The following is a 24,858-nucleotide window of genomic DNA, read 5'->3' as shown; positions in this document are numbered from 1 at the left end:
TAGAGTTGTCTTCAATTGCTGTATTTGTGAAAGAAGAATTAGATTTTTTCAGTGTCTCCTTAGAAAGTAGCAGATCAGTGAGGATAAATATTAAGAATGAACATTTCATTCATAAGATTCCTAAATTATTAAGAATTCCTATAAGTCCAAGGAGCAATGAGCTCTCTAAAGTTGGAAAGCTTGAATCAGTAACTAGATTATACATAATGGGGATTTTAGGATTGTGAGTTCAAGAGTGAGGGCAACGGAGAGGGAGGAATTTTGTGTCTTTTAAATAGCTCTCCAAACACCTTTTAGCAATTAGATTCTACAGTTGCATTTTAAAACTATATGCTAGGATGGGATCGATTACGTATCAGAAGTTACAGCTTTTCCTCTCGCTGGCCACTTTACTACAATTTGGAACTCCTGCCAGCAATGTTGGAACTCAAAGGCACAGTTTGTTTTTGTTCATTCAAAGATGCAGCTTGTTCCAAAATTTGGAAATCAGGATGGCTTGATTTTCATTGGTGCATTCCAGTTGAAACAGAATGACTCGGTATAACTCAATATCCCTTAGGTTCACTTCTGTTTAGATGAGGGCTTATTTAGGTTGAATGCTGCCTATTAGTTCATTTAGTCTTACAGGATTTCATTTTCTTGATTTAAGCCTGCTTGTTTTCCCTAATGGTGGAGTTTACATTCACATTCCTTGAGCCTCTCGGACTGGCTACTTCCTCTGTAGTCCTTAAATCTAAAATGATTATTGTCACAGTGACAACATTTTTTAAAATTTTATCTCCACAACTTTGATTCTAGAAATTTTGTATGCATTTTTAGTAGCCACATGTACAGTTCTATATGGAATTTTTTTAAAGATTTATTTATTTATACAAGCACTGGGTATAGCCAGAAGCGCAGGAGGGTGAGAGAATTCACCAGAGCCAGAGCGGGAAGCAGAACAGGTAGACTGACGAAGTACACTGCTGAACGGAGCAGTGGGTGGGCAGGAGAGGTCTGTGCACCATGTGGGACCCTCACCAGAGGCTGGGGATTGAACCAGTGCTGCAAAGGCTGCAGGCAGCTTCGCAGCCCAGCGCTCAACTACTGCGCCACCAGGGAGTCCGTATATGGAATTATTATATGTATTTTCTTTACACCAAACATTTTATTTTTGTCTCAAACCTATATTTTTCATCTTTGTCATTTTAAGGCTAAAAAGCAATGTTTATTTAACAATTTGGAAAGATCCTTTTAGTCACTTTTACTTTCCTTCTAGAAATTTTTCATAGTGGATAAAGTTCTTTTTTAAGGCCTATTTCCCATAAAAATGCTGAAGAAAGGTAGATTATATTTCATATTACATCACTTGAGTTATAAGAAAATCAATCAAATGAAATTTATCTGGAAATAAAATACTGGATTTACTACCACCCAGCAGCAGAAGGATCTGTTTCTTCATGTTTGGGTCACATTTCCTCAGAAAGTATAAATACTCTTAATTTTTAAAAAGGTGCCTTTATTACATTGAAAGATTTTCATGTTCATTAGGTAGATTAGGGACACTTTAAAAAAGGAAAAAAAACATGAAATAGAAAATGTCTTATTGACCTAATTGAACATCTTCAAATGCCACTGAGGATTTGCTGATGTTTTTTAACACCTGTGCAATAATGTTGCCCTTTAAATGTAACTGGTTAGATTTTCAAAGCTGTGTTCTGGGATTTTGCCATTTGATGTCCATTAATATCAATTGGAATATGTGGCCAAATCCCTATGTACCACTTTGAAATTTTACCCCTTAGTGTTAATGATAGTCTTCTAACAGTGCAGTTAGAAATAAATTATTTATCTGCTTAGCTCACATTTCCTTTACTCTCTAGGGTCAACTAAATAAGAAAAAAAAAAGAATCTCAATATTTCTTTGCTACTTCAAAGTAATATGTACATATAGAAATTACTAGTATAGTACACATTGAACCTGTCCACTGTATCATGCAGAGATAGTGATATGTCTATCTGAAAAGTTTATTTAAGTTACAAATTTCCTTTAATATGCTTTCCATTAACTTTTTTTTACTTAAATTTCTTTTTAGGATCACTAAAGATGTGTATATAAGTGTGTGTGTGTGTGTTCTTGCTATGCATTCTCCTATGCACTGTGTTAGTCTTCTTTATGGTTGTAACATAGAGACTAATAAGTCACTCACAAGTATTTTGAAATAGAAATAGAATCTTGTCATTCACTTTCCAGTTTGCCCTAGCTCAATGCCTTGTATTCTAAATGTCAGTTATGGAAATCTGCTATAAGCATCCAACATTCTTGAGTAAGAAACACTAATATCTAGGGGAAGCTTTATTTTTTAAATGTGGGAGCAACAATTAGACATTTCCAGAAACATTTTGGTATTGAGTGCAAAAGCACTAGTTATACAGTAAGTTTGATTCCATCTGAAATGAATATGAACAAGATAAAAAGAAAGCCACTCATTTTAGGAAACCTCTTGCTTGTAAGTAGTGCAATAAATACATATTGATAATACTGATGAGGACATCGGTGGTGGTGGTGGGGTTGATAAAGTACTCACCACATGAGGTTGATTTTGCCCATCGCTTGTTTGTGGAGTCTTGGATTGAAACAATGTCAAATTTTTGCACAACTAAAACTATTTTTAGCTCAGAAAGTGCTATTAAAGACCAATGATTTATGAATGTACACCAGAAATATCAAACTATATTGCTTTTACGAAGGCATTAATTTACTCCAGGAGGTGTTAACTCTTGAGAGTTGAGTGCAGCATTAATACAGTATAGTCATTTTAAAATGACCTCAATGTCTGGGCATACATGGTTTTTCATTATGATTAGGGAATAATATATTGTCAATGTCTGGCCGAATAAAATATAAACAATTTAACACATCTTCTCTAGTTACTAGTTTCTGGTAAATACTCTTTAACTTGATTAAAACTTTTTTAATGTATGAAAAATTAGCTTGGCTTACTATGTTTCACCAAATTATGGGAAACACATGTAAAAAGCAATATGGAATCTGTAAGTTCATCAGCACCTTGCTTGTTTTTATAGTATCTCGATTCACACCAGCTGCTTTGTACTTAACAGAAACATAACAGAGCTGTATGTCTATTTATGTAATATATGTGATTGTTTTTCTTTTTCAAAAAATCTGCTGTTCCTTGTTCTTTTTAAAACAGATGCTTCAGTGTTCCATACAATCTTGTACAGTATTACTGTGTATCAAATTGTAGTATAAGGTTTTATGCAAGAGTTCCGGGTTTGCTCTGCCCACTTATTTAACCAAGCCTGCATGCTATAATAACACCAAAGAACTTAAAATAAATACACATTCATTACTTTGAAACATAACAAAATTTATATATTATGTATGTATACATCTTAAACAAAGATACAAAACCATGAATTCTGTCTAGTGTAACACAGCTATTACATAGTAGTGATTGTAAAACAATATGTTCAAGTGGTCAGTATGCTAACCAATGATCATTCTCATTTTCTGTAGGCATAGCCATCAGACCTCTTGCTTTGAGAGCAGTGACTGCTATTGCTCGTGCTTTGCCTGGATTTCCTATTTTGGCCACCGGTGGAATTGACTCAGCTGAAAGTGGACTTCAGTTTCTCCACAGCGGTGCTTCGGTCCTCCAGGTAGTACTTGCATTTGTCTTTCTCTTCAAAAGTTCTAACAAATATAGTGTGTAATGTAACAATAAATATATTCTTATAAAGTTCTTGAGAAAGAGGCGATGTGGAATCAAAATGGCAGCTCTCATTAACGTCCTATTTTGAGTAAAGCTCAAATCTGAGGTTCATTTCCTGTTCTATGTAGATGGCTTATAAACCATCTATCTTAATGCAGTCCCTCACCTATCTGGTTCAAAAATAATTGATATCAGGGCATCCCTGGTGTAGGGGTTAAGTCTCAGTGCTGTAAGGCTATCACTGCTGTAACCTGAGTTTGATCCCTGGTTAGGGAGCTAACCCACATATTAGCTATGTATTTCAGTAAATCTGCCTATTCTGCTACCCACTCTGTCTCTGGTGAATCCTCTCACCCCACCTCTGGCCTATACCCCAGTTCTTCTATGCATAAATAAGTAAATCTTTTTTTAAAAAAATGAGATAAAGTGATAAAATGAACAGTGAAATTCTGGATAAAAGCCAAATATTTGAGGAAATCTGGGTAAAAGTAAAATATTAATTGAAAAAATAAGATGAAATCAAAGGTCAATAGCCAAGGTCAAAAAGTACTGGAATGATGATCAAACTTGACTCTGAATTTCCTGGTTGCCAAATTTCCTGGCTCTTAATAGATTCATGGCTTTCAAAAGTATAAAAATTAATTGGCTCTTCAGCTTCTTTAGTACAAAGTGGAGGAAAATTCTATTGTCTTCATACTGGCATGCTTTTATATGGAGTGCATTTTACTCTTAATAGCACCCTTATGTTAAAATTTCCTAATTTTGTTAAGTATTTATTTATTTATACAAGCACTGGGTACACTCAGAAGCGCGGGAGGATGAGAGGATTCACCAGAGCCAGAGCGGGGAGCAGAAGAGCAGACTGACGAAGTACACTGCTGAGGGGAGCAGCAGGCATGGCAGGAGAGGTCTGCGTGCCATGTGGGACCCTTGCCTGTGGCCGGGGAATGAACTGGCGCTGCAGAGGCTGCGGGCAGCCTTGCAGCCCAGCGCTCAACCGCTGCACCACCAGGGGAGGCCCAGAAGGCTATTGTATTCTATACATTAATGAAAACTGGAACTTTAAGAGCCAGTGGGGCAGTTCTGGGGAAAGAACTCCATCTCTCTTTTATGGATCATGTGATTTCTCCCTCAAAGGCATCTATATTTCTCTTCATTCTTTCTCTTCCCAAGGCCTACTCCTTCTTTCTCCCACCTCTGAACTTCTGTCTAGAATGTTCCATCTTGACAGTGTGTCTCATTCCACATGATAGTCCTTTTAAGTTCTGACTTCTCCATGAAATATTTCACAAGCTTCATAATCCGTTGACTCAGATTTTCAAAAGAGGAAATCTGTTTGACTCCATTTATCTTGTCATGCCCGACCCTATCCTAAAACATCAGTTCCCCAAGGTATTTGAGTTGTGATTTTTTTTTCCCCCAGATTGTGAAAAGGGGATAAAAGTTCTAATGTGTTATCAAAAGCTGTTGTCAAAGGACTACCCCTTCCATTATGGCTGGAATGGCCCAGAAACTTTGCAGCTGTGTAGATTGTTAGCTCCCAAATGATTTTGTTAAAAATGTAAAATTCCACATGTAGGTTTCACTAGTAGAAAATTGCAGATGCTGTCTCAATTCTACCATTAACTTGATTCAGATATTTATTCAGCCAGAAAATAATTTTAAACCAATTTTAGTTACAGGATGACCTTAAAATCAGCATTAAGATATACTTTGGACAGTCATGAGTCAGACAGACCTTGAATTTAAAATTTTGGCATGGCATTTGGTTGGGGTGGAGAATATATCATATTCATATCTCTCTGTGCTGTACTCCTTAGAACTACTACAGTCTAACCTTTCATTTTCTATACTTCTGGGATGTTGGATATTATTGGAGAAATCCAAGTAACTCTGCCAATTGGGTTTACTCTTGATTCACAGTGTTTAATGTAAGTTGGGCCTTGGGTAGTAGTCAGTATCAATTTTTTTATATATATGTTTTTAAAATTTGCCTTCAGATTCCCTCCAGCAGTTAGTGCAAATCTTTTTCCTACCTCCCAGTGCCCTAAACACCCCTGTTATAATACTCCCATTTCTCTGATGCAATTGTTCACTGGCTTGTATTGTCCAATTCAATCCTCTTCTCTAGTTTTATATTTCCCTTAAGAAACACATCCACTTCTGTATCTCCAGGTGGAATACTATAAAATTTACCTCATATTATTGACACTCAGAAGTATGTGCTGCCAAAATGAATTATTATAAGACATTGATCACATAAATAAAATGTACTTAAATATCACAGTGATGGTATTTAAATCAGTGACCAGAAATAGTGATATAAAAATTATTTTGATTTTGATTTTCTCGATATAGCACCGAGAACATGAATAAACTAAGTAGATAGGTGAGTTTATTACTGGAAAGAATAGTAATTTCAAATTCAGTTTTAAATGAGTTCAATGAACATGGCCTTTTATGTCTGAAAATTAAACCATAAAACTTTAGAAAAAGTTATGGCATTTCAAAAATGAAGGTAAAATTTTCTTACAGGTTAGGTAAATATAGTAGAATGTGCCTTCCTCTTAATCAACATGTATCGCAGAGAATCATTCATTCACTCATTCATTCAGTATTTATCGGGAACCTAGTTCTTGCCTAACACTGTTCTGGGAATTTGGACTAATTCTGTGAGCAAAACAGACAAGAAGACCATTGCTTCATAGGGCTCACATTCTAGTGACAGGAGAGGTATATAATAAATATGAAATGTAAGTATGTTCTCTAGTTTGTAAGATGGTAAGTGCTGTAATAAAAAAAGGTAAATCTCATTGCAAAGGTAACATTTGTATGAAAAATAAAAGTGGTGAGTGAGGACAATTTTTAACAAAGAAAAACAGGTTTGTTTCATTTGCTTAAATTTTTACTATTTAAGAGTGTAACTGAAATATAAAAATCATAAAATATTGTAAATTGCTGTGCAGTTTTAAAATACAATGCCTTTAAGGATTTTGGGTTCCATTGTAATGGGTAATTTTTCACTTTTGAAGTCATTGTTTTTTAGGAAAGTACTACTTCTCAGTGGCACAGTTTATTTCTATTATTTTATAACTTGTTTTGACAAAGATGTTAACATTTCAATGGTAAAATGTCCAATAGCCTTACCTTAAAAATGCTTCAGTGAAAATTGAATATAAAAACCAAGAAATTAGCTAGATAGCAATTTGGGTATTCTAGATCATTTCCTTAGTACAACTTTGAAGTGAAAAATGACTATTACAACAGAACCAGATGTTACACTTGGGCCAAGAAATAAATTTCAAAACCAGTTAAGGGTCTTTGTTCTCAGAGAACTGCTCTTATAACTTTGTCAGTCAACTCAACTGACTTGTATTTAAGTGAACCCCAGGGTCTTTGAAAACTGATTTGTCATCTTATTTCATAAGCTTCCATTGGCTAGAATATGCAAGTTAGAGTTACAAGAAAAGATAGATGAAAGTTGTTAATTTCAGATTCTGATGTTTATAAAAACCTTATTAAAGTATATTCTCAAACTCTTCATAAACTCTTTAGACTTAAAATATTTTAAAGAGAGATATTCCGAAGAAAAGAAGTTTGCTTCTGGTACCAATTAGATATTGATGAATATACTCTGGTTTCTCTTCAGACTTTATACCTCTTTTACCAATTAGTTATTCATGAAAATCATAGTAAATAAGCAAGTTCAAAACAATTTGAAGAGAAGACTTGAAAAAAATTAACACTGACATTTTTTAACTTTTACTTCTAGTTGTTAGTTCCAGAACTGGTCTTTCCATTAAGTCCTATATCCCCTTCTTCATAGTTAAGCCTACAATTTCTGTTAATAAAAAACTATTTAGGAATTTCTAGCAACCAAAATGCTGAGGCAGTTGCTTTCAATGATAGATTTTATCTCAAAATGTTAATTCTCCCCTATTGCATATAGTGACTATAAGTACTGTACTACTTTTTTTTTCAACTGAATGACTATGGATTTCTAGAATTTAATTATATTGCCATTACAATTCAATTTCTTGATGACTTTCATACAGAACATCAGAAATTATAGGACATCATCCATTCATATATAGTCATGACCTATGCCTTTCTTGAAATTGTATGGGTGTGTATTTTAATTCATTTCATCTGTACTGTTTTGTCAGGAAACCCTGAAATATAACAGAGAGAGGGAGTGTGGTGAACATTTGCTGTGAAATCATGGTCATGTGATGGTCACTTACTCGTCTTAGAAAATGAAATCAGGGCCTCCCTGGTGGAGCAGGGATTAAAGTCTCAGCTCTGTCAAGCTATGGCCACCATGAGTTTGATCCCCAGCTAGGGAGCTGACCCATAAGGCGCAGCAGACCTCTCATGTCTCACCCGCTGCTTCCTTCAGCAATGTATTCAGTAGATCTGCCTGTTCTGTTCCCTACTCTGTCTCTGGTAGATTCTCTCACCCCTCACACCTCTGTCCTACACCCCAGTTCTTCTATGCATAAATAAATAAAAATAATTTTTTAAAAAAAAAAGAAAACCAAATCAATTTTTAACAATAATCAAAGCTGCTCTAAGAACTAGTTCAAGCTAAATGGAAATTTTTAATGTTATCAGAAAATGAATTATTTCATGAAAACTAGAGAAAGAGAAGTAATTGAAGCCATGTGATGACACTATCTCCACACAAGTGCAGATGCCTTATCGACAGTCTCTCTTGGTGATCATGTACATGAAGACTCTAGTCTTGATGGGGTCTTTCAGTAATAAAAATTTGTACACTACATTTTAAATTTTCATTAGTTAAGTAGAAAATGTTTATTTAATGATTTCTTATTTCTTTTAATTTAAAGTGACTTAAAAATCAGGCTATGATAGGGGCCTCCCCAGTGGCGCAGCGGTTGAGCGCTGAGTTGTGAAGCTGCCCGCGGCCTCTGCCGCAGCAGTTCGATCCCCGGCTGCTCCCCGGCCACCAGAGGAGGGTCCCACATGGCGCGCAGACCTCTCCTGCCGCCCGCTGCTCCCCTCAGCAGTGTACTTCAGTCCTTCTGCCTGCTCTGCTCCCCGCTCTGGCTTTGGTGAATTCTCTCACCCTCCCGCGCTTCTGACTGTACCCAGTGCATGTATAAACAAACAAACAAACAAATAAATAAATAAAATAAAACATGCTTCTATTAAAAAAAATCAGGCTATGATATATGAAGAAAGTTGATGCCATTCAAATTTATTTTAAGTGATCTCAGATCTGTTTTGCATAACTAAGTTAAAATAAACATAGTATAGTTTTCACTGTATAGTTCCTTGTTTCCTAGCTTTAATGTGTGTTTCATTTACAATTCTAAGAAAGATATGCAAGTACACATAAAAAAAAGACACCTTATCTTCTTAGGGTAATACATAAGAAAAAATGTTCTCTTAGTATCTATTCAATGAAATTCCAATTATTGTGCCAATTATTACATTATTTTAAATTACTTTAATGGAAGAGGCTTTAATTTTGAAAAACATTTTGGTCCCAGTGAACAATGTTGTTTATAAGCAAGTAGAGGATTAAATGGAAACCCGCTAGGTCTTCAAATGGTTATATACTCTCCACTTGATAGAAAGATTAGCACCTAGATTCAAAGGAAATTAATTGAAATTAAATCTAATCTCTTTGAAAGACAATTTTAGTATAGGAAAGAAAGCAATACCATCACAATAACGATTTTGTTGGAAATAGCCATAACATGGCTAAGATGTTTGCAGATGCAATACATGAAATTTCTAACCTTGCATAAACTTCCTTGGCTAAATTTTCTTAACTCTGACCAGATGTCATCTGTTTCTTTTTGCACGGTATACAGAAATAAGGTTAACTACAAGTATCACTTCTTCATCAAAGGGTCTTTATATGCTTCATCGAAGATTTAAGCTACTACTTGCCCTTTTATCCTCCAGGTTAAAAAAAAAAAAAAACACAGTTGCTTAGATATTCTTATTTCACATATTATTTTCTAAACAATGTATTTTCTTTGTTGCTTTTTCTCTGAATCTTTCGAATATATCAATATCCCTTGAAATGAGTTGTGATTAAATGTAATTGGTTTTATAATAATCATTCCATAATTTGTCCATCCAAGTGATTGTTCAAAATAGTCACTTTGGGAGGTGATTTATTTTGAATGCCATCAGTAACTAGTCTTCATACTTTAAGAATAGATTTGATTTTCTGTAAACAAAGCTAAAGAGAGCCAAATTGAGTGAACAAAGCTGATTGTTGAACTGAGGTTAGATAAATAAAACCAAGTCACTTTATCTCTAAGTTCATAACTGACTTTAATAAACAGTTTAGAAAGAAATATTACAAAATTACTCTGAGCAGCGTCAACATCAACCAAGGTGATTATTTTGAAAAGGTCATACTCATTTGGATGTATGTAATTGATATTTGTTTTTAAATCTACCTGAATGTTTTATCGACTCTGGTATTAAGTTAGGGTTCAGAATCTAGACTGCATAGAGACTTAGTTCAAGGCCATTGCAAATATAAAGAATATTAATGATCTGATAAAAAAAAAAACCTGTTCTTTTTCAAAAACCATTTCTCAGTTCATGTGACTTGTACAAAGCTATTGGTTTATTAGTGATCACTTTATACCCATTTTACATATTTGAAAATTTGTAATTTCCTTGAGTTTATTTCATCATTTGGCTACACAGTAGGACTAGAAACCATGTTTCCTAATTTCTACTCCATGTTTGTCTTTGAATCTCCTGTCATCTCCTGTTATTGTGTTCAAGAATTATGCTTCCAAATACAAGAGAAATTCATCATAACAAATATGACTGCTTGCTCTGTCCTTAGCTTATTAACTGATGATTCATTCTCAGTTCTGTAATTACACCTGTTTATAGTTTACCCCAGTCTTATAATTTTGCAGGTGAACTGCTTGTCCTTTACTAAATAATTTATGCCTGACTTCTTTAGTTTCCAAAATTATTTGAAATATGATCATTTGTGTTGAGTAAAGGAAATCCTGACTGTCTACTCCAGGGCTCCTAAATTCTGCTTGAGGGAAAGAGAAATCTAGTTGATCATAATCCTAAGTAACATAAAACATAAAGAGTAAATTTACAGGGTAGATTAAGGTAAAGCGACCGATGCCTATTTGATTGATACAATATAAGATGAAGCTGATTATTGATTGAAAGAATGTACCTTTCTTTGGTTCCAAAACTTAATTATATGTCTAAAATGAAGAAAATGCCAAAGAAAAGATTTTATAGAAAACCATAAAAGGATTTGCTTGATAATAGATCCGAAAATAGCCATATATTAATATAGATTCCAAGAAAAAAGTTGCTCTGATTTTACTTGCATCAGAAATATGTCTAAAGAAAGAGACATGATGTCCCTGGTGAACTCTCATTGGACAGTATCTTCGTTCATCACCTGGAGTATGCCCACTAGGTGCAGGTGCAGTTCTAGCCCAAGGATACAAGGTGTTCTCAGACAGCTAAGAATACTCTCAGAGCTTTTGCACACTGGACATGCTCTCAGAGAAATGGTAAGATAATTGAGTCTAGACTTAAATGAGTGAAAAAAATTGAGACATGCAGAGGTCTGGGAGAACAATGTTACTCTGGCACAAGAAAGGGCAGGAACATAACATAAGGGTCTAGGTCTCAAGGATAACAGCAGTCTGGGCCTCCTGTGTCAGGACTGGCAAGGATGATAGGGGGTGAAGGTGCAGTCAGTCACAAGCAGAGGTAGGTCTTGTGGGAGTACTGCAGTCCATGATAAAGACCACACATGTTATTTCATGCACAATGGGGAGTGCTGAAGAGTGACAAGGTCTACATTTTCACATCCTTCTCACTCTCTTCTGATCAGGGAGTGAGTATCCAGTGGGCCCTTTCTATTTGAATCTTCCACAGAATATTGTTCACCTCTCATTTCTATCCTCCATGGCTTCATTTCACCTTTCTCCTAGGACTATGACAGTCTTCCAGGTCTTTGGCTAGCTGCCTTGCAAATATTTGTTGCCTCTTCCCAAGGACAATGGCCCAAAAATGTACCACACAAATCTGTTACTTCTAGAGAAAACATATTTCCAAGTATATGTTCTGTTAATGGTAGAGCATTATCATCAACTTTCTATACAAAGAAAGACACTATTAAATATTAATCCAAAAATCAGACTAACATAAATCCCTTTGTAAGAATTGTTCAGTTTTATCTTTTGCTTAATATATGTGAATTTTCCCCCCAAGGGTTTAGATCAGAATAGATTGTTTATGCTATTCTGAAAAGTTCATTTGCAAGAAAAAAAGAAAATACAGATCACAAGTAGACATTTCACAGTTGACTCCCTAAGAGTTTCCAATCATGACACTCAGTTTTGCACCCCACTATTTTGCACTGTGTATGCTGTCCCAATTATTTATTACTTTCCTTAATTACATTTTTGAAATGACACTGAATTATTATCTTATTATAATAATGAAGCTCCTGGGTAATGACTACTCTGATTTTTAAATGACTTCTCGCTGCCTTATGATTGTACCCTTATTCTAATGGGTACAAAACATATTTAGATAATTTTCCAGACTGTTTTGTGATTGGTTGTTTTGATTTTTTGTGTGTATATGCATGTTGTTACCTTTTAGAATAGCAGTATCTCTTTGCAATTGTAACAAATTAAACCTTAGAATCCTTTATCCCCCTGACACCTATGTGTGAGTGTGTACAAGTCTATTTATAATCAGCTCATGTTCAGTCATCTCCACAATGTAGTCCTGATATACTGGAGTCTGTGAGGTTACCTTTGAATGAGCCAGTCATTAATTTAGATGCTGTGCATTGTGACTTTTCTCTAGTTTTTCTTTTCCTATTGAGATACTCCTGATTTCCTTCCTAGTGCATTTCTTATTGAGTATATTTGAAAAGATCCTATTTCTAGCCATCTTCAAAGATTGAAAAATATGAAGATTTATTTATTCACTTTCTGATCTGGATCTAGGATGTGACTAAGGATGAGGTAGAATAGCAAAGAGAAGAAGGGCGAAGACACAGTTAGACAGTAGCTGCCCTACAGAATGCCTGTGGCTCTGAACTAAAAATATAACTGAGCTCTGAGAGCTGCTTAATAAAGGCTAGGGGTATCTCTTCTTAGTGAAGTAAAATTGAAACTGGAGTTTTCCCTTATGTTTCTCTATCATTGCTAATACATGATTTTGTCTGTATAGTCAATTAATGTTCTATTTTGTTTTGTCTATATTGTAAACCAATGTCCCTTGCTCTTAATGCATTCATTTGAGAAACTCTGTGCTGGTCCCTAGTAATTGGCAAAATCCTCCATTCATTCTAGCCCTTAAGATTTTGGGGAGTGCTTGTCTGCCATTGTTACATGCCCAGATGTAGTTCTATTGCCACATCTAGTATGGTAGTTGAAAGAACTTGAAGTTCCACAGTCCTTTCCTCAGCTTCTCGCCAATTATTAGGTGATGAATTTGGGCTAATTGTTTAATCCCATAAACATTGGTTTATTCATCAGTAAATGAAAAGGTATAGTACATGTCTCATTGGGTTTTTGTATGGGAGAAATAATATTTAATGTGTTAAAAGGAGTATCACAATTCACAGTCGCAGTCCCTGGAGTATCTTCCTTCTAATCCAGCCCCCCTGGTCCTGTCATTCTTCTTACTATCAAACAATGCCTGGCACATCAGGGAGCCTCCAGCATCCTGGTTCAGCTCTAAATTGGTTGTAAAATAAGTATCAACGCTGATTGTATCTGCCTCTAATTATAAACTCCTAGAAGAAAGAGTACCAGGATTCTGTAATTCTACTCAAGCAACTGACATTTATTAAAGGTTTTCTTGGTGCTGATGATAATGACTTACTGAGGGAAAAAGAATAAAGCAAACAATTTGGGTGCAAATTTATTTTTGTAGTTTTAATTGTGACTTGACACAAATAATGATTATGAGAAAAATTGTAGTAAAATACCAAAGTTCTTACAGGCTTTAAAGCATTTTACAAAACCTTTATTAGAAATCACAACTATGTCTCCATTTAGAAATTTAGAAAATCAATGTTTATGGTTTGTAAGATGTTGTAAAGGAAATTGATGTCAGAATATCTTTCCATTTCAAATGACTTCTTAACTTGCAATTCAGAAACCAGGCTTAGATAAGATGACCTCTGTCTAGACTAGGGGCATGATCAAGTTCAGCAGTGAAACACAAACTATGCTCAGTTCCACCTAATAAAATAATATTTGTCAATTAAGAGGGTGGTACAAACAAAGTTGGGGCTTTTTGTCATAAATATTCTGTGCAAGTGTGTTTAAATAATTACTGATGTGTTTCCATCCATCTCTCACCTATACTCTTCAAAGAAAATATCTATCTAAAATAGCTGTTTACTTACATGCTAAAAGTTTGATCCAGAAAGACAGTAACATCATCAGTGTTCTGAAATAAAATGCTTTTAGGGAAAACTTGAATGTTACTGCAGACTATTCAACAAATTGCAATTTTGGATAGAGCACCAAATGGATTTCTGTTTTATCTAAGTTAAAAAAAAATCACTCAAGAGCTGGACTCTGTAGAAATCTGTATCTGGGCATCATGTATAAAGTTTATGGCATCAAAGTTACAGTTTGGTTGATTTCTAAAAGGCTTTTGAGACGCAGATATGAATTTTTACAAGATTCTAATTACAAGTTAGAAGCCATCTCACTGTGGGAAATTAAAAATGGAGACAATTAGAGAAAATTCTAGTTGAAAGAAAAATGCATTATGGAAAAAGCAATAAAAGCCCACAAAAAATAGGAAAGTAAAATCACTTCTCAGTAGCCTCTATGATTCAATTGTAGATCGATAGTGTGTAGTTAATGCATTACCAGGAGAGCATTAATTTGCAATTACTGCAGGTGATCTGATCCTCTGTGTTCTGTCCATTGACACAAATGACCTTTTGCTGAAAGAGATTCGGTAGTCATTATTTTAAATAGAGCAACAGAAAGGCAAGAGGAATGTAGAGGTCACTTTCAGTCATAAGTGTCCTTACCCCACACCTTTGTCAAGTAGCTCCAAATAGTCACATAACAGGGCAGACTGAGCCTGAGCATGGGCATGTCTGTTTGTGTACAGGATAAATATAAGATGCACTATTTGATGGTGTGTAAAAATGACTCAAGGTGAAAGTACAGGTGGTCTGAATAAACATAAAATAAACCTTTTATAATTCTTTACAAGGAAAGCTATAAGAGACTGGTTCAGCTAAGTGTGTGTTTTGTGATGTCATGTAAGCCACCTAGCCCAGAAGAGAGGTGGATACTCTAATTATCACACTTTCTGAAAAGCATGTGGACCTCAGTTCTCTAGAGACCATTGTCTAGTTGTAAACGTGTGGTCTGCTCTATCAACCTCCTATTAGGCAAAGGAAATCTTAGTGGACTCCACTTTACTCATAAATGCTCCAACACAAATGTAAATGCATCAGATTTCTTGGGATGAAATCCTATCTCTGCTATTCATTAGCTGTATGATCTTGGCCTTATTAGATGTGTGAACTTTTTATACTTCCACTTTGATATCTGTAGTGTGGGGACAATAACAACACCTGTCTCCTAGGATAGTGTTGAGGATTAAATGTTATATGTAAAGTACTTTACATAAAAGCAGTTGTAACAGAATATCCTATGGATATAAGATATTAGTTATTATCATCCCCTAGTATTTTTATGCATTGACAAAGACTTTTAAACCAAAATTTACAACCCTGTATGCTTCATTTGACCAGTATATATCTTATAGCCCAGAGAGACTAAAAGCTGAGACCAAGGAAAGGATGAAATGCTAATATTTTATTGGAAAATAAAATCTAGAGGGTAGAGTAACAGAAAATAGAAGTGAAACTGAGAAAGATGGAATTTGAATATGTGGTGATGCACTGCTAAGTTGGTTACTGCTTCACAGCTGCAAAGACACAAATGGCTATAAGAACATTCCAGCTAGACTAGGTAGAAAATAGTGCCTTGAGATAATCCTTTACAGAAGGATTTTCTTCCCTCTCCTATTAGTTGAAGTTCATCCTGGAGAGTTAACTTTCCCACCCTCCTGGGTGTTACTACCCTGTGAAAGCCTGCTTCTGTACCCCATGGTGTGACCCACTGTGCTCCTTCATCCAGGATACTGATCTCCTATACACTTCAGCTTAGCAAGCATCTTTATTCATAGGAACAGATAACATGTTGCCTTACAACTTATCCATTTAAAATTATAAGCAACTTCTGCCTCGTGTTGTGGAAAACTACCTCCACATGCCTTTTATCCATTCACCCTACTGCTTTTTAAAGCTATAGAGAATATATTTGTGTTATTTTTTGCAGAAGCACAAAATTTTATAAACAGAGAAAACTTTATCACAGACACAGTCAAGTATTATATTCATATTGTCCTTATTATCTTTGCTTATGACCGTATGTAGTAGTGTCTGAAGTGAAAATGGCATCCAATTTTATTACTCCTAAATAGCTATCCAAGATATTAAGAACATTGTACTTAGGTAGTCATAGCAGCTTTATTCCTTATATACAAAAACTGAATGTAATCTGTATTCCCATCAGTTAATGAATGGATCAGCATAAGGTGGTATATCCATACAATGGAATAGTATTCAGCAATAAAATGGTCAGATACCTTAACAGCATAAGTTGTTTTAACATATGTAACAGATATTATGCTAAGTGAAGGCAAGCAGATTTGAAAGACTATAATATTTTTGCTGTGTAATTCCTTTTATATGAAATGATCGGAAGTAGCAAATATATGAAGACACAACACAAACGGTAGTTCCCTTGGGGAAGCAGGTATTGGAGTAGCTATGAAAGGGCACAGGGAAATTTTGGGGGGGTGGCTATTAAAACTGGATTATGGAGGGGATTGTCCAACTGTCTAAGTTCACTTAAAAACCTCCAATATGCACATTTATAATGGACGAAATTTTATGGCATTAAATTATACTGTAATGATGCTATTTTAAGGGAGCACAATGGACTATGGGGGTTTTGGAGAGCCTGTCCTTCCAAATAACAAACAACTTTGTAAAACAATGATACCTCAATAACAAATAAATAAAAATAAAAACCCATGTCCTTATAGATAGACAGCTTAAGGACAATAGGTAAAAATGGTCTTAAGTGCTAAAGGTTTGAAAGAGTGATTCATAGTGAAAAACTGAAAGGTAAATTAGGGGGATAGCAATAATGTTTATAAGCTTTATTTCTTTAGCCTTAATGGAAAATGACATAATATCTTTTTAAAGGATCCATTAATATTTATACTATCATTAATACCTTAAATATAATCAGATTAAAAAATACTGGTCCTCCCCTGGTGGCGCAGCAGTTGAGCGCTGGGCTGTGAGGCTGCCCGCAGCTTCAGCAGCGCTGGTTTGTTCCCCGGCCACCACCGAGGGTCCCACAAAAAAAAAATACTTATTAACCCTGCCAAATTTAAGAGTAAGTATATTTGTGTAAGTCTGCCCAATGAAGGCATCTTTAATAGAGACTTTCCTTGATTTTTCAAATGTAATCCATGCATTCCATGCATGTATTCCATGCATTGTAGTGTTAAAATTAGAGTATGTTCTTACAAATAAGCACTGGTCAGTCTTGGTATATACAAACTCATTTTTGATGCAAATATTTTAATTATTTTAGCCTAATTAAAAAAAACCTTTATATTAGAGTGTGCTTCTTTGAATTCTACATTGTTTTATATTAATATTGCTTATCTCAATTTTTTTTCATTTTTAATAGTATATTGATACCTATTTTTATTTTTTATTTATTTTTAACTGAGGTAATATTGGAGTGCCCCTGTCAAGTATTACCACCATAGTGCACCCAACACCAACTCACCTATAATCCACCACCATAAACCCTCTTTGTTCTTCCCTTACCCCCACCCCTTTAGTCCTTTAGTTTTGCAGTCAAGGGTTTTTCAGCTTGACTTTATCTATTAATTTAGTTATTTTATAGTCCCCATATTAGCAATATGGTATATATCTATCTTCTAGTATTTTAATTTTTAAAACTACATACATATTAGGAAAAGTTAAATAGATAAGGGAGAGATTGGCTTTGACGATGTCTCAGTAACTAACAACTTTCTGAGTGTCAGTCATGAGGTTCTTACTCAGCAGTGTTACCTGAGAGTCATAATATTCATTCATCCAACGAATAGTTATTGAATGTCCAATAGGAACCAGGTACAGTTATGAAAAGCAATCATATAGGAATGTATATCTTGACTCCCAGGATATATATTCCTTTCCATGTCTTATGACTGTCTTACAATGACTAGAAGATTGTTAAGTACATAGTAGGTACATGGGTACATGTTTGTAGAAGGGTGCTTAGATATCAATTACTGGATGAATGTCAAGATCAGTGAATGTTTAGAAGTAAGCAATAATATTAACTAAATTTTGAATAGTTCAGAGACCAGATTCAGTAATCCCTTATTCTCAGAGATATATTCCTGAAGCTGGATTTTAAAGATCCTAAGTGCTAGAAGATTAAAATAAAATTTGCATCAAATGTATATTTTTAGATGAAGTAGATAAAAGGTCTGGAAAAATTTCTTTTAAAAGGGAAAAAAATCTTAAATGAATTATTAGCCTTACAAACCGGCTCATCTATTTTTCCATGTTTTTTCAAATATTTGGAAAATATGGTTTCTCTGTTGTATTTAAATGGTCACATACATTTCTGTTTTTGTTACTCATAAGTCTTTTGAAAACTTTCAAACCAAATTTTCCTGGCTTGAAATATGAATGTTGCTAGTTAAACACCTCTATTATCCTGTTCACTGATCCTGCTCCACAAAATCAGAGGAAAGAAAGACAATGATTGCTGTTAGCTTCTTTTGTTTGGCTGACAGATCTGAACCAAGAGGACATAAAAACCTCCTAGAACTAAAATTTTAGGCATGCAAATATCAACCTTCATTATCCCTAAATCAATTACGCTGTGTTTGTAAGACAAAAGAAGATAATATGTCTATGGATCAAAATATCAAACCTCTGTTTCAGATAGCTGGATTAATCCCACAGTGATAGACATGTCAGATATTATAATATTTAGCATATTTTCTCATGTGGAAAATGATAGGATTTCAGTTGTCATGCTTTAAGGGCATGAACCATAATCTAATTATCATCTCCCTAAATCAATCACTGCATCATGGATATTAACTCCATCCTGATGACACTAGATGTAATAATGTATATGAGGTGAGAGAAAGTTCCATGACTCATGATTGGACCTGAAAACAATGATGCAAGCTAAAAATCACTTTAGTCCCTGTTGAGTTCCTTATGGCCAAATACACATACTGGGTCTCACACAACTAAATTCAGAATAATGCATATTCATAGGATCTGATATCTCTAAAACATACAAATTAAATGTGAGTAATCTAGGTAGTTTTTTTAAAAAAAGAAAGCAAGCTAGTTGCATTGCATGTTAGAGCATTCTATAATTAGGTAACACTCCTTATAACAGCTTCAGAAAATAAACAATAGTTTAATTTACAGTGACATTTTTATAGACAAGATTAAAATGTGAAACACATAAAATTAATTTTTACCTGCATTTGTCTTTTTTCTTGAATTCATATTCCTATTCTAATTTATATTTAATTCTAATTCATATTAAGTGATTGATTTAAAGCCTATAGTATATTGCCTTATGGGAGAGGGACAATAATCAGATTTTAGCTTATGGTTCTTTAAAATGCACTCATTTCTTGGTCTCAACATTCTGTTTATATGTTCATCTGTGTGTGATAAGCTAATTATTTACAACATAGATGTGATCATTTTAGTCCTGGGTCGCAAGTAACAACTTATCTTGGAATGAATCACTATGGGAAAAAAAACCCTCAAATGGCACTAGTCTCACATTAAGATGCACAATTAAGAACTTGAATAGTTGTTCTTACCTCCAAAAGAGACCCACTGTGTCACACATATACCAAGAAAACCTTCTTGGTAATAGTACTTAGTAATTCTTTTCTCATTGAGTTCTTACAGCAGTTTTTGGAGGAAGGTTCATTCTGAGAGATGTAAGACTGCAGCATAACCCCAGGCTACTGCAGTTAGAAGTTTCCCTTAGTAGTAGAATAAGAGGCCAGAGAACTGGTTCATAAATTAGTGCCTCTCTCCTATGGTTTAAATCCTGAGCAATATATTAAACACTCCTGCCTATATCTCAGCAAGGAGAGAAGACCTCTACCAGGCATATGCAGCAGTTCTGCAGTAGATATATGAGAGGAGAGCAGATTATTTTAAATGCAAGTATCTGCACAAATCTGTCCAAAAATAAGTCCAATAATAAGTTGCTCATTAATCTTAAACAATGTAGAATAAGTTGATAAAGTTCTAAACTTTCAAAAGATCTGAACTTTGAATAATTGAACATTAAGGTGAAAATATTGGTCCTGAACCAATGAAACAGATACTCTCACCTGAATATGTGGTGAAGAAACCGAAAAATGAAGTAAGTGGATTCATACACCAGAGCAGATAGAGCTTTTTGCTTAGCTTCCCTCTTACTCTATCTCTTCTTCATGGCAGCTAGAATTAAGACTGCTATATATATAAAAAATTAACATATATACAGATATGTGTGAAAATTAAGTTTAAGTTTAGAACATTGCTTATATTGGACTTGATACTATAGCTCAATCATTGTTAAATATAATCATTCTGACTTACATATTTCCTCAGTTGTTATTCAAGGGGGTGGCCAGAAGAGAAAAATCCAAATGACAGCTGCTGTCAAGATGCAGATATCCAAACTAGAAACACTAGATGAGCCATGATCCATGTACAGCCTCTGTCAACTAGGGCGGTGACAAACAACTCTGAGTATCTAGAAGATTGCTGAAGAAGTATAGCTGCTTCTTTGCATCCTGGAAAAACAGTGGTAGACCCAAAGAATTAAGTAATAACACATAAAAAAAGTAATGCTTAAGTGGTACAATGAGTGATACAGCCTCTAAATGCAGTGAAAATGAGATAAAAAGTATTTTCTGGTTGATTGGTGTGAATTCTGAATTTTACATATTTGTATAAGTGGAGGGAAAGAAAAATGTATTCTTGACAGGAAATGAGAGTGAGCTGTGCTTGTCATTGAATGGTACTATGACGATACCGTTATCTTGCTTCATTCATTCATTCTTTTGAACAAATCATATACCAAGTATGGTTCTAGGTGCTAAACACTGGATGTGCAGTGATGAACAAAACAGATGCAGTCCTTGTCTTCTCTCTGAATGCTGGAGAATGAGACCCAGACAATAATAACTGCCAAAAATCCGTTTAAGGCACTGAACTAAATGCTTCATTATCCTTTCCTTTGGTAAAATCTCACACGAATTCAGTCAGAGAGAAATTGATTTACCCTCATTTTCACATGAGAGCCAGGTATTGGTTTAAACTGAAAAGCAGAATTGCACAGTGGTTATGAGAAAGGACCCTGGGGGCATATTGACCCAGAATTTGAACCCTTGCTCTGCTGTTTATTAGATGGATGATCTTAGTCAAGGCTTTTAATCTCTGACCCTCTGTTTAGACATTTGGTAATTAAAGAAAATAATAACATTTAGCTCGTGGTATTATTGTGAGATTTAAATGAGGTGCTACATATGATCATAGTTAGCACTGTGCTTAGAACTTAATAACTATGGGCCTCCCCTGGTGGCACAGTGGTGGAGCATTGGGCACGAAGCTGCCCACAGCCTCTAAAGTGCTGGTTCTATCCCTGGCCACTGGGCAAGGGTCCCACATGGCCTGCAGACCTTTCCTGCCACACCCGCTGCTCCCCTCAGCAGTGTGTTTCATCAGTCTGCCTGTTCTGCTCCCTGCTCTGGCTCTGGTGAATTCTCTCACCCTCCCATGCTTCTGACTACCCAGTGCTTGTATAAATAAATAAATAAATCTTTAAAAAAAAAAAGAACATAATAACAACTAAATAAATTTCAGTCAAGGTGTAGAAAGCATAATGGAATTTTGGGTAAAACAAAGGAATGACAGTGATAACACAACAGACTGTTAAGTATGTTTCCACCTTCAGGATAACTTGTTCCAGTTTATAGAAATCAGATTTGGGGGCAATCTTTTGTCTTTCTTACCCTTCCTGAGCTCCTCTTATGCCAGAAGACCCTTGAAAGCCAAAGGAGACCCTTTAAACCTGGGGTTATCTGGATCAGGTCAGATGTCCAAGATTTTAAAATCCCACCTAAGCAATAAAAGCCATGTGAACTCAATCCAGTGCTGATGTCCTGAGGCCTTACGTTGATATAAGTACCTTAACTACCAGAATGTGAAGCCAACCAAGAGTGACAGCATTTTAGAACAAGTCCATGAGGATAAAAGAAAACATCTTTCCAATCTTAAAATAGAGACTCAAATGAGTAAGGGACTCATATATATATATCTAAATTTGTCTAGGACAATGTCAGTTTATGCTGATTGTCCTTGTATTTTCACTAATAGTTTCTGTTCATATATCACATTTTGGATGGTAAATTATATGGTCACCTCTAAGTGTTCTCCTGTGGCCCTCAGCCTGGAGCTTTTACTAGTGTTTATAATCTTTTTTCAAGTTAATAATCATATTCACCAATCATGAAATATGTGCTCTTTTCAGTGAGAAATGTAAACATAAAGCAGCTTTTTTGGCCATTGCATTCATTCATCTGTAACTGTCTTCCAGCAAACCATCTTTGGAAATAAAATACCAGGCACTGCTAGGTTCTGGGTCTTCCTATATTTTTTTTTAAGAAACACCCAATATACAACTTATTCCCCCAGTTTTCTCACAGAATCACAAACTTTGTAAGCTTCTATTTTCTACCTATAGAGCACAGGAATAAAGAGCAAGACTGATTTTTGTTTTTACTGCATTTTAAAAATACAAACCTTTTGGCTTTGATCCTCTTGTTCTCCATAGATTTGCTGTACTTTCAGTTTATTAGCTTGAACTTTGATAAACCTTTTTTCCATAGCACTTAACTCTTAGATTATTCACTCTTAATCAGCTGAACTTTGACTAACTTTTGTGTCCCAGACTATATTAGCAACTCAGTCGAAATTATTGACTCACTAAAAACAGCCACACACTTCTCTCACAAATTTGTGTTTTTATCAATATTAGAATCATCAAATAAACTTCTGAGTAGTGTGTGCTTTGAATTAAGAAGAGAATGGTGTTATTGGAGAAGTTTTTCCATATTAGCCACATTTTTTTAATGGAAGCAAAAAGTCCTCCTTTGGGACATTGCATATCTGCTTCTGTTGCTGTATATGTATAGCCACATACTTTTATCCATCTTCAAAGTTCAGAAAGAAATTTCCATGGGTCAATTTGCCCAGCAGACTTTTCTCTCCGGGCATTTCGGCTTATTTTCCTTCTGTCATTCAAACCCCATGTGGTATTTTAGTAAATGATATTGCAAATCAAGTTTTCCCAGCTGTGTTGACTGTTAAAAAGAGAGATTGCCTAAAATTATGGATTTTAGTCATCCGACGGCTATTGTTTGAATGTTTAGTTTCTTTTTCTCCCCCCACTTTTACAGTAGGAGGTGCTGAGCTTGCACAGTGCTCCATGCACCCTCGTGGACCACCACCTGTGTTACTGCAGAGTAATTGAAAATTAGTGTGGTAACTAATGCTCTACCACAGCAATAGCCCAGGATGGTGAGAATCTATTTTGGTAGAAAAATCCTACTGCCTCTGATGCAAAGTGGTCAGACTTCCTCAAACTGCAGCCATGGCCCAAACCAAAGAGTAGATCACATCAGAGCCTGATATGTAGAGGATGCCAGGTCTTGCCTCAGTCTAAGTAAATCTGCAGGGATGCTGCACCATCGGTAGCAATGTCTTTCAAGAGGCAGAATGGCAATCACTTTACTTTGTACCTAGTTGTGCACATTTTATCTCCAGCCCCTCATAAAAGGCAGACAGAGATGCTATGGCAGTCTGTATGGATCTTCTTTATTATCATTTCTTGGTTCAAGTCATTGAGAGCCGAAGCCAGTTGGAGCTGACCTTGTAGCAAACAGATATGAAGAAGAGGACAGAGGCAATCTCACCAGCAGGACATCTTCAGGCAACTTGTGTCTCAGCAAGGTACAACATACAGGATCAGTCCCAGAAATGCTGTCCTGAGTACAGTGGAACAGGAGGACTCTTCACTTACGCCTCTTTTGAGAAAAACTTAGAGAGTTGATGCTTACATTCTCACTGACAAAATATCATTTGAATCCTAGAATCAAATCGTTTGAATCCCATATCAAAATATGTTGGACATATTTGATTCTCTTTAGTCTGTTTTAGCTCAATTTGGATTAAGAAATTAATCAGATAATGGCCACAGATGGACTTTGATAAACAGGCTTCAAGCTCCATAAAATCCCTCCTTGATTTGTGAAAGGGGGGTATTCAGATACTCAGAATTTATCAGATAATATATAATTTAAAGGTAAAATAAGAGGATAAGTAATAGGACTGACAATGATATATATACTACACAAAACAAAAGCTAAGCCTGTACCCTTAAAATTTATCAATGAGTAGCAATTAAAGAAAAAAATTAGTAAGCAGAACTGCTTATTCACTGCTTATCCAAGTTTTTATGAACTGAACCTTTGAAAAACAACATCTGTGGGGCTATTTGTTTGTTGTTCTTTTTTCCTCCAACCCAATTTTCTTTGGTCAGAACATAGAAAACTGAACTCAAAGCCAGATTTCTTAATAGGCTGGCATTTGGACAGCTATTTTACTTAGTGATCCTGTGCAGTTTAGTCGCAAAGCTGAATTAAGCCCGCTCCTTTTGGGGAAAACAAGATGGTATTCTGCTGAATGCTAGAATTTTATCACTTGGGGGAAAAAAGCTGCTTTGAGAGACCTAAGAGTATAAAAGCATTTGAGATCTCAGAAGGAGTTTAAATCAATGCACTGCCACAGTTACAGAGCAGATGAAAGAGCCTGCTGTCTCAATTGCCGGGAAACTACTTAGAAACACTCACTTTGATTTCTTCACGTAGTCCGTTACATTACTGCTAAATGCAATATATAGGG

At 35.3% G+C, this 24,858-nt stretch overlaps 1 protein-coding gene across 1 annotated transcript in view; it reads left to right on the top strand.

The window, feature by feature from the left end:
• The window catches only part of DPYD (dihydropyrimidine dehydrogenase), a gene marked incomplete at both ends in the record, with an annotated part of 741,074 nt that overhangs the window by 595,849 nt on the left and 120,367 nt on the right, over window positions 1-24,858 (top strand). The window contains one exon of the mRNA XM_084242233.1: window positions 3,521-3,663. Coding sequence (XP_084098359.1) covers window positions 3,521-3,663 — 143 coding nt within the window. The remainder of the gene's footprint in view (window positions 1-3,520; window positions 3,664-24,858) is intronic.

Source organism: Talpa europaea (genome assembly GCF_964194135.1).
Source record: "Talpa europaea genome assembly, chromosome: 9".
Taxonomy (NCBI): Eukaryota; Metazoa; Chordata; class Mammalia; order Eulipotyphla; family Talpidae; genus Talpa; species Talpa europaea.
This window is presented reverse-complemented; position numbering and strand designations above follow the sequence as displayed.